The sequence below is a fragment of the Melopsittacus undulatus genome, chromosome 2 (genome assembly GCF_012275295.1).
Source record: "Melopsittacus undulatus isolate bMelUnd1 chromosome 2, bMelUnd1.mat.Z, whole genome shotgun sequence".
Lineage (NCBI taxonomy): Eukaryota > Metazoa > Chordata > Aves > Psittaciformes > Psittaculidae > Melopsittacus > Melopsittacus undulatus.
The window spans coordinates 3,811,788-3,829,313 of NC_047528.1; the positions used below are offsets into that span (position 1 = coordinate 3,811,788).

The following is a 17,526-nucleotide window of genomic DNA, read 5'->3' on the forward strand; positions in this document are numbered from 1 at the left end:
AGCTGATGTAATTAGAACTGTGTTGAGTGGGTGGATAACTAAGGTAAGTGCTGGAGTTATCCAGTTATACATAAAAATTATCCTATGGATGTTCTACAAACATCTCTAGCTGTCTTGCCATAGAAATCAGCATAAAAGCTAGGAAACAGGTCCAGAAGCAGCCTTTCTTCACAAGTCCATGTAACTATGTTCAAATCCCTGTGATACACAAGGAACTCAGGCTTCAGAGCAGAAATGCTTCACCACTGCTGATGCCCCTACATCTCAGTGGTTGAAGTTCTAGATTTGAGCTCACAAATGGTTAACAAAAATCAAGTCAAGAAGGTGTTTGCCACTGTTCAACTTTTCATCTGAGAGTCCTTAGCAGTGATGCAGCAAAATCAAAGGAATAACAGTGCGTGATGGGTTATCTGTAAGCTGTAATGCACACCATGTACATGTACTAGTTTGAGTGTATCAAGAGTGAAGTCAACACTCATTTATGGGCTCTGACACATGAAAAAGCTGTCACAAGGCAACCCATTACAACCTATCCATTGCTCTGCATACACCCCTGCTCCACACGAGCTCACCAAATGCAAGTTAGCAGCTGATGTGCATTAACTTGTAAACACATCGATGCCTTTTGTCTCTCCTGTCTACATCTGCTGTCCTGCAATGGCAAGGTGACAAACAGCTCATTTCAAGGTGAAGGTAACCCAGTTCTAAAGTGAGCACCTTGAATCAGGAGATACAAGGAGATGGTGTTCCAGCAGCCTACTCAGAGTGTGGCCATGCTCTTTGTGATGTTGCACAGTTGTGTTCTGCACTGTATGTTATTACTCCTTCCTTCTCTGTTTCTAAAAGCTCCACAGGATTTGTGTTGGTTATTTTTTTTCCATGGAAACTGGGATTATCCTTGGCTCTGTTTACCATAGTTTTATACATCTGATGCGATGAACTTTATCGCTGCCCTGTGTCAGCTGCAAATAGGAAAGACAAGTACCGTGATGCTCAGTTTCATGGGAGGCAAAAAGCAATCTTTGTTTTAGAGTGTGCACTCTTTGTATGGTTCTCCAGTTTTTTTCCCATCTTTTCTAAAGGGATAATTTGGTCCATTTGCCATGCCAGATGTGCAGAAGTATTTTAAATATTCAATCAGAATCCCAGTTGCTGTGAAGCAGATAATCACAGTCTTGGCTTGGCTATTTGTTGTAGCTGTACTGTTCTTGTGAATATGATAAAACAGAGGCTTGCAAAAGGCAGTCTCCACTTCACAGTCTGGGTCCTGGCCCAGACTTGTGGTTTACAAAGCCTTTTGCTGAGTGACAACAAAACAAATTATGCAGTCTCCCTTATGCCTTAAATTTAATATCTCATCTCCTGCCCTTTAATTCAAACCTTCACACTGCACCAGGGTTTCCTTTGTAACGAGATAACCCTGAATATTAAGTTTGCATTACGCAGAGCTATTATTCACATGCCTGACATCATTACATATGGAACTGTAATCAATAAAACATGGCTCGAGAGGGATTGGATGGCTTGTGGGCATGGGGATCAGTCACCAAAAGCCTCTAAGTTTCTTCAAAACATCCACGCCAGGTCAATAGTGACTTACTGAGGAGCCTTGATGAAAACCTCAGGCAGAGAGGCCATTTGGACAGGCAGGGATGTTGGCTGTCTGAGGTGGTCCCATTGTATCACTGCTGAGCCACTCATCTGGGGTGGGGTGATGTGTACAAAGCCTCTGCTTGCTCTCCGGTATATGGACTTGATTTGAGGATAAACAAACATCCCCCTTCAACCCTGGCACCCCAGATCCATTCCATTTGAATTCAAATCCACTCTGGCTGAGTCAGCCTGGCAGGCTTCACTGTCTGTTCCCCACCAGCTGTCAAAACCCAATCTGCCCTGCAGCATCAAGCACAGCTGACTACTCACTGGGTGAGCTCTGTAGGCTCTGTGAAGCCTGACACGTTGCATGTGCTCACATCCTACCTCCATCGTTGTCTTTTCCATCTCCACACGCTGTCTCCATGGAGGTGTCGCATCCCGTTCCTCTCCATCCCAGCTGGCAGACGCAGTGCCAGCCATTCACGTCCAGAGTGCATCTGCCGTTGCCGTTGCACAGGCCAGGGCATCCCTCTGCAAGGCAAAGAGCCATATGTTCAAATGCACTGCAAAGACAAAGCAAACAGCCTGGAGAGGGGCTAAGTAAACAGCATTTTCCCTTTGCATTCTGTTTGTTTCTCTGCTCTCACTTGGTGTTTTCCAACCTATTGGGATGGTGGTTGACCACTCAATGAGCTGTTGCTGCTGGCTCTCCCTGGAGGTCCTCACAGCACAGCCTCACTACTTAGACCAAAGGAATCATGGAATCATAGAGTGGTTTGGGTTGGAAAGGACCTTAAGATCATCCAGTTCCAGCCCCCTGCTATGGGCAGGCACACCTTCCACTACAGCAGGTTACTCAGGCTCCGACCTGTCTCTCCTGGAATGGTGAGCTTTGGGGAGGCAATGAGATTTTCCTGCTCCACTGGTTAGAAAACCCACCTTGCCCTCTGAGTCTCTCAAAGCATTTGCTATGGAAGACTAAGAGCTGGGGTTACCTAAGTTGCATGTGGGGTTAAAGCTCCCAGCACCCAGTGGGATAAAGGAGCTGGCTTCCAGCAATACTGAGATCTCAGACTGGTGAGCAGTCAAAGCCAGCTGGAAAGGGAAGGCAGAAAACATTTGGAAAACACTCAGTTTCTCCACTGTAGTCATTTTGGGTGGGATTCATCTCATCTGGTCCCAATTAATCAATAACAGAGATACCTTCAACTCTCTGTAGTCAGCAGAGAAACAGATTGTCGCATGGCATCAGCCTCTTTGGATGTGTTGGATGCCAATACCAATGAGCTGAGGAAAACACCCATTTCTCCCCAGTGACTAGAGGGAGCCCAGCACAGAGGCAGGAGTTTATTTTATAGGTGATAAAACTCAAGGGGGATGAATCCTATCTCCCAGTCTGCTCATGAGGGTTTGATTTCTCATCTGAGGATCTCCTGCTGGAATTCTTGTCCTGTTTCTTTCCCCAATAAGACAGCACTTTCCCCAGTAAGCAGTGGTGGGAGGGAGGCTGCTTATACACTTCTGGGGGCTTTTTACCTGCAGAGCTCAGAAATATTTACCAAGAAGCCATCAGAAACATAAGACACATATTACAGCTTAGGAAACTGCAGTGCAATGGGCTGATTATAGTCATATAATCATATAATAATGGACTGATTATATATAATCAGCAGGACTGATTATAGCAGGAACACAATTCAGTCTTCCCGAGCCCTGCTTTAAGGCCTTCCCTATTTAGACGTGTGTTGTGCATCCTGCCACATAGTTATGAGTTCTCCAGCTTTGAAAGACAGGTTTTGCTTCTGAAAGTGTGTGGACAACACGGACTTATCCTGTCCTAATGGGTTACAACGTGATGATGAAGAGGTGTAATGTCTGGTTGACTGCCTGACACATGAGGGTCTGCCCATGGAAGTGGTAGGGCAGCATGTAGAGCACATCATGTCATGGTGTGTCCTGCACTGGGGAAACACCATTCAAAATGACCTGCAACTAAAGGAAGGTTTCATGGTGAACTTAACAGCTTTTCTAGGGGGGTTTTACTAACAAGTGACACATTAACAGGAGGTAAATGGAAAAGTCCTTTAAGAGGATCTTAAGTTTTTAATTTCCAAAGGTATTTGCTGTATTTTAGTGTTTTGTCATTTCATTTTCAGTATTTCTATGTTCATTTTTAAGTGTGCATTCTTGGGGGCACACGCAGTGTGTGGGTATGTGTGAGCATGCTTGCCTGTACTCTGATATTTATACACTATATTTGTATTTATACACTATATTTGTATTTATACACTACAGGAGAGCTATTTATAGGTGAGGCTACTTGAAATTCTCCAGTTTAATATCCTGCCTTCAGTTACTTACAGCAGTGCCAAACTTTTAACTATTTAATCTGATCTTTTTCTATACTAGAGTTGATGTGATTGCTCCCTTTCAGTAAAAGCTTGGTTTGGAGAATGAGAGAGAAGAAGGATCATAGAATCCTAGAATAGTTATGGTTGGAAAGGACCTTAAGACCATCTAATTCCAACCCTTTGTCATGGGCAGGGACAAAAAGAAGTGTGTTACTTCTTGAAGTAACCTGCTAAAATTACTTCGCTAGATAGGTAATCCCTTTTAGGACTAGATAAGTATAGTTTGGATGGGACCATCCTGATGGTATCAATAGGACTTTTATCCCATCTTTATAAATCTATCTAAATTTGCCTAGAAGAAAAACCTTTGAAGAAATCTCACTCCAAGCTTATCCTGCATGGATCCATTAGAGCATCATCACTGAGCACATCTCGTGTTTTACTGCTTGGACTCTTTATAACTCATCCTATAAAGATCTTTTCTATGCAGCAGTTGCTCTGGAAACTCCTGGCAAAGATGCTGTGCTGTTGACCTGGACAGGAGAGCAATGAAAAACATAGAGTTGAGTGATGAGGAGTTGACAACACCACTGTAGAAGGATAAGAGAACAAGGGTTGGATACCATTAGATTTTAACCCAACAAGTGTGTTTAATTCCTAAAGCAGGCTCTTTATTTTCTGCAATGGGAAGAAGATAGATAGGTTTTAGAACTTCTTGCTGGGAGCTGAAGACAAAAAGCCTCTTGGGTTTGGTTCTCCTGGGTTTGGTTCCAAGCCACGCAGGAACAGATCAGAAATGGTTTAAGTTAGCCTATGAGGTTTCATATGACAATTCAGAAGAAAAGAGGGATTCCATGTTATTGTTTTTCATTTCAATTATATTTTGCATTTCCTAATCTTTGGAACAAACATCTCAAATGGAAAGATCTAACATTATTAGACAGAAAAGATACTGTAGTGATCGATCGCTTGCTCTGAGACTGATAAAAGCAAATATAAGGAAAAACTAATACACCTGTAAAAATGAGGAACTCATGGAACTTCATGTGCTCCACACTCCAGACTTAGGAAAGGAGGAATTTGGAGTGGTAGAAAATAGCTGATGTAATTTGGATGAGGCATCTTCTGCATCTGAGGAAATAAGAAACCTTGACATGTTCACTCTAGCACAGCAAAGGCTAAAAAGACTGTTTGTGTTCCACAAATTCATGGTGTGGACAAAGAGTGAGAAGGGAAAGCAGCTGTTTAAGCTAAAGAGAATAATGGTGGAATAAGAACAAATGAGCAGAAACCAAACATGAATAAATTCTGGCTTGAAAATAGAAAGTAAATTCCATCTGCCAGGATCAAAGGAATAAAGTTATGGAGTAGCTTCCCATTAAAGAGAAGAAACCACACTTACCTATCCATGGAGTGTGGTACATCTATATAAAGTTATACACAAAGTGGTTACCCTTTACAGCAGAAGACTGGACTCTAACTGAGGAGACCTCGTTCAGTCCTATATCTATGAATTTTGTGTGCAATTCATTGTCTAAATGAAATGTGTTTCAGAGTATTCAAATGGTCTTTCCTGGACTTGATGTGGACCTAGAGAAACAAAGTCAAGCATCCCAGAAAGCAGACAGGAAAGTCATCAGTCAGGACAGGAGAGTCAGAAGAGAGAGGAGAGTATCTCATGAGATTATGTATTCCCAAAGCATGCATTCCTCTTCTTGACTATTAAGTTGTTATAAGATATTAAGTTATCCAGGGTGCTAGATGAGATACAAGCATCTATGCTATAGATATCTAAAGGAGAATAACTCCCACTTGTAATTTCATACTCCACTGTGGGCATCTTTCAAGTCTAGAATGTAAGTTTACCCATCCAACAAAGGAAAAAGACATCTCTGGTTCCTAGTGAGATAAATCTCTTCCAAGGAGTCAGAAAGAGCTGCTTCCTAAGGAGATAAACTCTTCTTCACATATTCATGACCATAAAAGTTTTCAGCTATTAACCACTACATTACCAAGTACCAGTGATGTGAGGATTAAGCTGTACCTCTTCTGTGTCATGGGTTTGATAGGAAAGAAGACAGTTTCCAGAAGTAACGAGAAAGAAAATCATTACTAGAAAACAACACAATTAAACAGCAGCTATACGAGTACGTTCAGAAAGGTAGATGGTAACATGGACATGTAGGCCAATGTATCTAGAAGTATGAACCTATACGTGCTGCCATTTCTTCACATAAAGACTTGACCATCACTGACACTACAGAGGTAGGAACACAGAGTATTTCCCAGTCTACAAACAGTGCACTTCAAAGCACATGACGAAAGGACAACACAAACTACATCCTCTCCTTTCCCCCCATGCTGGGGACTAAAGCAAAAAATCACCTTGTCTCCAAAGTGCTTTTGAGTACCAGCACAGTGGGATGGCTTAATCCTCACAGATTTACACTGCAATAATCTTGCAGCCCTGATTTCTCATAGCTAGAGGCACTAATGATTCATTATCCTGTTTGTTAACTGTATTTGGGTGACTAAGGGAATTAAATACATGAATAGAGCTTTTTGAAGCAGTGCAGGGGGTACTCTTTATGTGGGTTTCCAGCTGATGCATATGAAAGTGCTGCTGAAAGATGATAATAGTGGGGGACATTCCCAAGGATTTCAGGTCTGCCATGCAAGAGGTAATACAGAGCAGGGAAGCAATATCGAAGTGGTTTTTGAACTAGACAAGAAAAGAGTATCAGAGTCAAAGGAGACTGTCACCAGAGTAAGAAATCATCCTGCCATTTTAAAGCTGTTGGCAAAATAATCTGCTCTTAATGATCTGTACAGTGAAGGCCTCTAATTAGTCCAATTATAAACAAGGTTCAATGGGATCTTCTTCAAGCCATGCCTCATTGCCACTTGAAATTGGACTTAAAAGATAAGGCTATTATCTTTCCTCCATTGTCAGTAGGAAAGCACTGATGGATGTTCTAGCAAGTCCCAACAGACGGAGGCTGAGCTCCAAAGCAACTAGGACATGGCTGAATGCAACGTGTGAGGACACAAATACTTGGAGCTTGAGGGAACAACAATCACTAAGTGACCTGTAGAAGTTCTGTAGGACTGAAGGGGAGGAGCAAAGCCTCAGCTGATCCCTGCCAATGATGAGAAATGCAGGCAAGCGTCCTGAAAACACTCAACTCTTCAACTACCACCATGATATTTTGTGATGGTGGGAATCCAGAAACCCTTCATCAGAGTCATCCTGTAAAATGAATCATAGAATCATAGAATCATAGAATAGTTAGGATTGGAAAGGACCTCAAGATCATCCAGTTCCAACCCTCCTGCCATGGGCAGGGACACCTCACACTAAACCATGGCACCCAAGGCTCTGTACAACCTGGCCTTAAACACCACTTCTCTGGGCACCCTGTGCCAGCACTTCAGCACCCTCACAGTAAAGAACTTCTTCATTATCTCCAACCTGAACTCCCCCTGTTCCAGTTTGAACCCATCACCCCTTGTCCTGTCACTACAGTTCCTGATGAAGAGTCCCTCTTCATTCAGACTAGTTGTTTATATGCCTCACTGCAGGATTAATTCAGTTATATTTTAAGAGTGAGAACTTCTAAACATCAATAGAGATTAATTACATTGATGTACCATCATAGACTCATAGAATAGTTAGGGTTGGAAAGGACCTTGAGATCATCTAGTTCAGCTCCAATGGTATTCTGGATGAAGAATCTCTCTCCAAAATCAGCACCTTTTTAATAGCAGGCACCTCTTTTCATTCTAAGCATTACCAGTGTTAATTAGGCCTTAGTTTAGAAAACTCCAATTTTAGTTAGAGCTTCTTGGTTTAATCACACTGAAGTTTGCTACTGAAACTTGCCCTCCAATGTAGGAATAATCCTGCATATTCTCTGACCTACTGGTTTATGGTAAAGCTGTAGGAAGGATTCAGCAGTAAATCAGGCTCACCCTTGACAACGCGGGATTACTGAGAAGGGATTTCAACCAGCAAGATGTTAATAATTAAGAAAGCCAAAAGGGCATGAGTAATTTAGGTTTGAAATATGCACACCATGCAGTTAGCCAAGTAAAAAACCATGTACTTTTAATGTTCCAGCTATTGCTAATCTTTCCAAAAGAGGCCATGCATGGAAAGAGACCATCTTTTATTAGTAGTGTGTTACTTAACCTGTTACCCACTGAAATACTCACTAAATATAACATGTCTTTATTCTTGGGCATAAAGGTGAGTCAAAAGGCTACACAGAGGAAAAATGACAGCAACAGAAGACTTAGTAAATAACAATTTGGGCACTGAATGGCAAATCAGTATTGAAGGTGCCTGGACCCAGGCTCTGTAGGTTGATTCCCTCTTTTCTATCCCTTTGGTGCTTATCTGCTACCTTTTGATTCAACCTCCTCCAACACATGTTGAGATGAAAAGGAGTCGTCCTGGGGTTTTGAAATGCAAAACACTGGGATGTAGAACACTAATAAGAGGCTCTGATCCCACTCCCTCGTGATGGCTCCTATCTTCCTGTAAGGATGCCACCGCTATTACTTCATAAGGACACAACAAGTGACCCTCTTTGCTTGATATAAGAAGGAGAATATACTTTTTAATCCTAATTTAAATGAAGCCAAGCATGCTTTACTGACAATAAGTAATGAGAGAAAACTACCTACCATTCAACAATCCACTGATATATAAACATGGGTCCATGGACAGCTACAAGGTGCTGCATTACACTGAAGACAAAAGTCTCCTTATTTAAAGTGTGGACATTTCCTTATCATTAATATTTGTTTGCCTGTTAAAAGCTTTTTCCTATTTGTGAGTGTACCTGAACCTGCTTTTAAGCCTCAATGGAAACAAGAGAGAGAAACATTAGACTGTAAATTCATTCAGAGAAGCAAAGTCAATAGGGCAACCGTGTTTCTTGTCACACCACAAGAGCCCTATATGGCAGACACTTCATTTTAGTTGTTCACTGGACCAGTATTTTGGCATATCTGTCCTTCTTCATCAGCCTCTCATGGCTGCTGTTTCTGATTGCTCACAACCTGAAAAGGAGGGCAATGCTATGGAAGAAACTGATTTGTTCAACCTGATTTCTTGGTTTGTTTAACCAGCAAACATACGATGCTGCTTGGTGTCAGTGCTGTGTTGCTGTTTGTGTCAAATCAGCCATGTAGAAAGAGATCTGTGTCCAACTCCATCATCTTTCTTGTCAGATTGTTGTATTTAACTAGATGCTAAATTTCAATGGTTTTAGAACATTAAATCAATTGGGGAACTATTTCTGTTTAAAAGTCCTAAATTCATTTAGCTCATTGCTTTGATTTGTAACTGAGTTTTCTTGAGGGTAGGAGATGACTTCTGTTCTGTAACAGTTCAATTCCTTTTTGTCCTTATTGACAAAAGATCTGGGTCCTAGGCTTGCTTCACGTCTACAAATAGGAACATAGGATTGGGTTTTGTTGTAGTGTACACTAATGCAACATCAACCATAGGGCTGGATTTGGATTTCATTGTAGCACACACTAATGCAATGTCATTGATTTCCATAGACTTTGTGGATTTATACAACCAGAGGCTTTGAGATCATAACAGTTTTGTATTAAGAACCAAAACCAGTAATATAGCATTACTCAAAGTTCCCATGGAAGACTTTGCAGTCATGGATCAAAAACATAGAGACTCCACACAGAGAGGGCACTCACCTGCTTGTTACAAAATGGATCATAGACATTGAATTAAACCCCATCACTGTACAGGGCTCTGGCTGTATTCACAGCCACTTTTGTTTCCTCCTGACTTGCCTTACCTGGGTAGGAGGGGTGAGGATGAGAGATGATTTGGAGGGGAGGGCAGGGACAGTGGGGGGACGGACAGGAACACTGATACAATGTTAACACGAGGGTCACAGCACTCACGGAGGTTAATTCCTACCTAAATGACTGGAACGTTCACCCTTCCAGACATTAGGGAGCACTTTGGTGACAATGAGGCAGAGATGCAACCTCAACACAGCATGTTCACGGTGCATTTTTTCAAACACAAAGACAATAGGAAAAATAGGAAGGAAGAGCATACCTTTCACTACCTTATCCAGATAGTGAGCTTGGGAGATAAAAGACAGGACATTTAAGGTAGGATTGAATAAGTGCATTGCGGCTTACTACGAGACTGTGCAGGTGCTAGAAAGGCAAAGGAGAGTTCGCTGTGATATGAAAAGAAAAACCTTGATTATGAGGAGAGAAAAAAAGGGAGAAGGGAGCAGCACAGCCCTCCTCAGACACAGAGCTCAGGGAGGCTGCGTTTAGGCATCCGGTCATCTTTGCTCGGTAAGGTCACGAAGAGAAACAGGAAAGCTTTAGATATATACTCATGTGCTTATATATATGCTATATATATGTATAAATAGATATATGGCAGAATACTGTAGTGATCTGCCTCTGTTTTACTGCTTTTTGTTTCATCAGCAAAACCAGAGTCATTTGGAAGTGCTCCACCTCACCTGACTGTCTCATATCATTCCACACAGCTCTGTGATCTTACCAGGCTGGGAAAGGCTTTTCCCTGGATCTTCCTAATGGTAACACATTCATTGTATTTATCCAGCATCCTTTAGACCCAGATCAATTACTTCCCAAATATGAAATAAACCTCATGGCAGCTCTACCACATAGGGAAGTATTAATACAGTCATTCCAAGGAGGGCTAAAGAAAGAAAAATGATAGTAATCGATGTGGTGGGAGCAGTCATGTGCCCAATTCCCATGGAACATTAATTTGGATAACCACCTTCTAATTGATTTTCCGGGGTCAAACACAAAGTTGGTGGCAAAGACATGAACAGAAGCCAGGATTCCTGCCTTGGAGAGCCCTCGGACATGCCTGCAGGCAGCACTCTCTGTGCTAGCAGCATCTGGGCTTTGTTAATAAGAAGCTCCAAGTGTTGCATTTCTCTCTTTCATTACCTCTCTAAATGTTATATCCTTTGCTCTCTTGTCTGCTCCCTGGAATCTCTCTTTCAATTGTGCCTTAGAACCCTTCTGAAGAGGTTTTTGTTAGGGATTCAGACTGCCCACCCGAGGTCATTGTCCTGGTAGGAATGATTTCCCCATCCTGTGAATCTAACAGATCCATCAAAGCACTATTGTAACAAGTGGAAAGGGTTCTGAGGTTCAGAGCTAATCTAGTGCAGGGTAGTTATGAAGCTTGGGAATGAGATTAACGCATCACGCTGGTGTAGCAGTAGCAATGCAGAAAGCACAGCATCACCATCCACTTGGCTTCAGCCACCAGCCTGGGAATGGGTCTCTTGGATTCTGACATCCACAGCCTGTAAGCTTGGGCAGTAGTCATGGTGCAGGTACCAGCAGTGGAGGCAGCTGCCAAGCAGATGTGTCAGTTATATGTCAAGTTCTTTTGTAATCTGAAAAATAATGGGGTCCTTCTATGGGAATATTCCATGGTAGCATGAATTGTTCTTCTCTACACCTGCATAGTCTTGTTCCCATGCTATACTTCTGTCATTACTATCACAGTATCACAGAATGGTTTGTGTTGGAAGGGACCTTAAAGCTCATCCAGTTCCAATCCCCTGCCATGGGCAAGGACGCCTTCCACTGGAGCAGCTTGTTCCAAGCCCCTGTGTCCAACCTAGCCTTGAATTACCTACCGATACTCCTTTGGAAAGGCCGTAGGACATGTAGGGGCTCAGAAGAAAAGCTACTTTTCTAAGGTGTCCCCTACACTCGAAGGCACTGCTCCATATCACCACCCCTCTCCTAGAAGCCACTGTCATAGAATGGTTTGGGTTGGAAGGGACCTTAGAGCTCATCCAGTTCCAACCCCCTGCCATGAGCAGGGACACCTTCTACTACTCCATATTGTCCCTTCAGACCTGCTTATGGGGGGAGCACCTATGAGCATTTTCAGCCTGAAAGCCCTCCCATTTCACCAGCCTGAGCTAACCTGGTTTGATTGGCCTGAAAGTCTTTGTGAAGGGCAAAATGAGCATTTCTCTCTGCTTACAGAGGAGAAGGGAGGGAAGGGAGAAGAGGGATGTGCTGGGGGCAGGTCCATGGGCAGGACTTCTTCCCCAGCACACTCTTTTTCTTCATTTTCCAGCTATTCTTTTTCCCTTTGTCTTCCCTATGGGGTGAAGTGGACGAAGATTCAGTGAAATCCCTGGAGTTAAACTGAGATCACACAGATCTGAAGGAGAGGAGACAGAAGCCATTCATCACTGAACCACTGATGGCAGAAGACTTTTATGCCACAGGGGAAAAGCCTGTCTTTGAAGTTCACCTCTAATATTTACTGTCAAATATGCTGTCCAACTACTAAAGGCCACGTTGCGTTCAGCTTGATGCAAAATCATGTTGGAACAAAGCACCAAGCATGTATTTTCCACTGACTGCTACAGCTGTGGCACTCTCTTGGCTCTTCCCATGGCTCTTCCCAAAGGCACTCATCTGAACTAGGCAGGGTGGGTACAAGGGAGTCAAACACAGATCAGATTCTGCTGTGGATGTGGCTGAGCAGGAAGAACCTTCACCAGACACTGGTGGGCTTATTGCACATTGGGCTGTGTGTGGACTGAGCTGCTTTATGGATGTGTTGGAAAGCTGGGGAAAAGAGACCAGGATCCACCTGCACTGTGCCTTGTCTGCATTCCAGCTGCTCCAGCAGAAACCAAGAGGCACTGAACACAACCCAACCTATTCAGAACATGTGTGGTTGCTTAAGAAGGCTGATGAAAGGCAAACTTAGAGGGGCAAAGGTCTCAAAACCCAGAGTTTTGCTAAGGAGAACAACAAAGAGCCCCATGGCATCGTAAGCAGAAGCCCATGTGGGTCAGGCTGTCTGTCTCTCTAGGCACTTGTTATTCCACACATGAGCAGGCCCAGATTTTCAGAAAGAATTAAGCACATAGCCTTTGAGGAGATCAATGGGAATTAGGCACTGAGATGCTCTGAAAATCCTGCTAGGTAGGCTGTTGTGTGTTGGAGAAGTAACTGCTGGTCCCTCAGAGCTCTAGAGACTCTGCAGTACTGAGGTGCAGCAACTGAACTTCAAGTGATGGCTTTGGTCTTGTGTGCAGGATGCTCAAGGATGATGGACATCCCAACTCCAGCACATAGGGAAACCCTCTCTGCCATTATTTTGCTAAATAACCCTAATATGAATCAAAGAATTAAGGCTTGTTGCTGGTAAAATATCATACAGATTCACATACCATTGGCATTGTCTATTAAACCCAGGAAATTTCCCGTGGTGCTGCCTGTCAATCAATCCCGTAGAGCAGCCTACCATGGAGCTAAGTTGTAATTTGGCCTTTCAGAACCCACAGTAAGAGGGTTCATTTCACCTTTAACATCAATGCTTCTAAACCCTACTATTCTCCCTGGATGTGGTTTGGTCCAGAATAGGAGAAAGCTGAATTCTTGCAATGTTTCTAACTGGGGACAAAGTTGGGATCTGCTGGAGAGCCCATAACAGGTCTGTTGTATTGTGGCTGTTGTCATGTTTTGGGCTTTCTTCCTCTAAGAAATCAGAGCAAATCAATTGAACCACTCTTCAGGATTTCTGCAGTTAAATAATCAGCTTTCTGTTCTACTCTCTTGCCTGGATGCTTTAAGTTTGTTGAATTAGGATGATGAACATAAGCTTCTGCATCGATTTCTTGGTTGGGAGTTAGCTAGGGTTCTTCTAATGAAATCCCTGAATGGGAGCAATCAAGCTAGAGTACTTGGTGACACGAATCTTTGTATGAGCAAACAAAATTAATCCATTGGGATCAGAATTCCCTTGAACACCGTTAAGAAAGAGCCTCCTATAGCCTATAAAACAAAAGGATTTCTTACTCTCAAACATGCTCAGCAGGAAATGGAAGAAGTGTCCTTTACTTGTATCATCCATTTCTACCATGTTACCTGCACACATGGCAATGTTGTTAAAGCATCACTTCAGCAATGGGGTTTTATGCTTGTCAGTGCTAAAGCAAACCGGGCCATGACATAGACATTACTGTCAACAGAACAAGTTGCCATGCAAGGAAATTACACAAGGACAAGGGGAATGCTTTCCACATACTTAATGTAATTCCAAGTCAATGTCCTTTCATCTGTGCCAATACAACTAGCTTATTGCTCCTGCTAAAGCTATTCAATTTTCTTGGATATTTATGACTTTGCCAAATCTCCTTTACATTCCACACATTTATCAATGAAATCTTCTGTAGGAAATACTGTTTGCAGCTTCAGAGGCATGAGACTGTGGAATAATGTGTTGCTAAATCACCATGCAAGAAGATGAGGAGTGGAGGGAAGTGGAAAGAAATGGAATTGCTCCTTCACTTTAAGTATTAAAGAAGGATTCCTGTACCAAGGCAGCACTGCAATAGGAAGGTGGCACCACACCAAATGATAGTGTGCACCAGCTAAATCTCAATGCTGACTGCATTGCAGTGCTGGCCTTTCCCATGATAACATGGGTTCTTCTTACTTAAAGTGAGGAACACTGCAAATAATGGGGTAAAGTGAATTACAATGAAGGACAAAATGTTGTTTTGTGAAAACAGCCTGGGCATATGAGCTGTGTGCAGAAGTATCATGTACTGAACTAGCAACATGTTGGTTTTGCAGCAGAGCTAATAAAATGGCACTGAGGGTATGAATCAGGCTTCTCTTTGTGCAGAAATGACTTTCACATCAAATTGTCCCCTGGAATCTGGGCCTTTTTTCTTTCTGTTAAAACCTTTTCATGAATCTGTGTTGCTTCCCAAATCAAAGTGCTTCAACACAAGGCTATAAAATAATATTCCAGAAACACAGGATTGTAATTAACACAGGACTGCTCTCTTTTCATTTTAAAGACATTTAAAAGAGGGCGTTTTTAAGCCCTTCCTCATGAAAAGAAATGAAAGCTGCGAGGGCCATAGCAAAGAAAGCAGAATGTAATGTCTAATGAGAGGGAAGAAGTTTTAAGAGCTAGTTATTTTTCATTAGGGGATGCATGTGGAGGCCATAATGTGGTAGGGTGACATTAGCATAAATAAATGATAAGTAGAATTGAGCCACAGACATGGTTTGTACCATTACCCTAATGATGGAATTAACATACTGTGATCAGGCTCCATTTCCTGTCTCTGTGTGTGTGTGTGTAAACTTACCTGGTGTTCAAGCAAAGTGATGTCTACATGTAACTAAGTTGATAATCCACATGGATGACTATGTGGACATTCACCCAGGTATTGCTAGTGGTTAATTTTGATGTGCTGTGATTTATATGTATCATGGCACAATAAAAGCAACATAGAGGTAAACTTTCTTATCTTTAAATAAAATTGATTAAGCCAAAATGACCAGAGGAGAATTCTCACTCAAGTCAACTGCTGTTTTTCAGGTGAACAGAGGAATTATGGAGAGTAGAAATGGATTCACTAATTTAGATTGCCATTAACGCATAATAAATGGTGTCTGGGGAGTTTTAATGCTACTGATTTTATAGTATGACTATAGAATGGGACTTAAGGTGCTGAATGCATGAAAGTCAGAAAAAGGAAGACAGGAAAATGCATCAAGTCGTTAAGTGAGATGAAGGAGGAAGGTAAAGCCAAGCCAGTTCATTAATGATGCTGGCAAGTTGCTTAACATAGGAACTGCACCTCTTTGCATTATTTGAAGCATATCGGTGGCACCTTAGGAGTAATAATAACAGGCACGACACCAAGAGCTCAAGATAAGTGCAGGTGCATGAGGAATGCAGAACCAAAGGGAGAGGGAAATGAAATGGTTAGAAAGGGAGCCAAGCAGACAAGGGATAAGCAAGACAGAGTTAAATACCAGCCAGAAGTCATCTGACTGCAGTTTCCTCTTTTATACTGGCAAGCAAAGTGGGAGTGCAAATCATGGAGCAAATAAAAGGGAAGAAAACTTTAGGTCAGATGCATGAGTCTGAAAATGCTGTCACCATAGTAGGGAGAAGTCTTAAGAGGCCACAGAAAGACCTTTTGAAAGAGGCAAAGTGGGATGTGTTTAAAAGCATCCAGCTGACATTTGACAGCTTGTCTCTATGAGACCAAACACCGCAGAGGTGTACTTCATGTCTGACAATCAAATATATCTATATAGCCACGTCATCAACAAATGAAAGGACATTTTGCCTTGTTCCCACATGGAAATGTATGATGTCAGAACTGGAAATCCAAGAACAAAGGTGCTCATGCTACACTAAGTCACACAGATTCAATTCAGCATGCGCCTTTTCTCCTCCCTGAGCATCAGTTACACTTTGAAAAGGAGTCGGTTTTTCTTTCTCCCTACCAATAGTGCAGTGCTCTCCGTTCCAGCCCGGGCTGCATTCACACTTGCCATCCCTGCATGTCCCGTGCTCATTGCAGCGTGGGTGACACGCTCGCTGGTCACAGGCTGTGCCCATCCATCCCTCCTCGCAGCGGCAGGTGCCTCCGACACAAATGCCATGTCCTCCGCAGTCTGCTGCACAGATCTCTGTGGGAGAGGAGAGAAGAGAGAGGAAGGGATATGGGTGGAGAGAAGGGAAAAGAGGGGGGGGGGGGGGCAAATCCAGAGTGTTATTGTTAAGGAAACAGCCACACTTCACTACTTTGCCTTATGGGGCAATGAAAGGAATTCCTGGAGCTCCCAACACTAATCCTTCCTGACAATAAGAATCTAATAAGTGTATTACAATAAAAAAGAGATGGACATGGATTGCAGAGGTCTGCTGTGATTGATCCTCCTATTTGCCTTTGAATTATCTGGCACTCCTTGAGCTTTTGTGATCACCAAATCCAAAGGGAAAGGCTCTTCCAAATAAGCAGAACAAAAGCCACATTTAATTAAAGTCTGGTTAAGTGTGGAAACAATGTGCTGATAAAACTGCTGATGCTAAAGTTGAGTGCTGGAAAAGCCTGTTTAGGGCTTGTTAACCCATGGTTCTGGGGATGGGATTCATGAAAGCCCTGCTTCTCTCAATACAGAATACTTCTATTTCTACTGAGTCTGCACATTTGCAATGTTCCCATTCTCCTACCACCCATCAAAACCCCCCTCTCAGGTACATGGAGGTACCACTGATCTTTTTGTGAGCTACACACACTGGAGTTGATAGGATGGTGTTTGTTCCCAAGTTTTATTGGAGTTAACAGAAGCATGGAATCACAGCTGGATATTTCAGTACTTACCTCCAAAAAGAAGAGCTAAAGTACATTGCCTTTTCAGAGGTGCTGGCTTTCATACCCTCTGTGAGCCCCACTGGGCATGGGACACAAGTATGCATGATTAGCTGAGACTAAGATTGGATTCAGATACACCTAGGCTTTGTCAAGAGCTTAGAAAGGAAGGGGATCCACTCTGAACCTCAGCACTTTTCACCTTTGGTCTCCAGATAAATCATTTTATCATAGAACATAGAATCATAGAATGGTTTGGGTTGGAAGGGACCTTAAAGCCCATCCAGCTCCAACCCCTGCCACAGGCACATACACCTTCCACTGGAGCAGCTGCTCCAAGCCCCTGTGTCCAACCTGGCCTTGAGCAC

The 17,526-nt window shown here is 42.7% G+C and overlaps 1 protein-coding gene across 1 annotated transcript in view; it reads right to left on the minus strand.

Moving 5' to 3' along the window:
- TENM4 (teneurin transmembrane protein 4) overlaps positions 1–17,526 on the minus strand; it is a 404,484-nt gene that overhangs the window by 111,219 nt on the left and 275,739 nt on the right. The window contains exons 13-15 of the mRNA XM_034073053.1: positions 16,290–16,475; positions 10,048–10,074; positions 1,981–2,127 (exon numbers count right to left, since the gene is read on the minus strand). Of these exons, the coding sequence (XP_033928944.1) occupies positions 1,981–2,127; positions 10,048–10,074; positions 16,290–16,475 (360 nt within the window). The remainder of the gene's footprint in view (positions 1–1,980; positions 2,128–10,047; positions 10,075–16,289; positions 16,476–17,526) is intronic.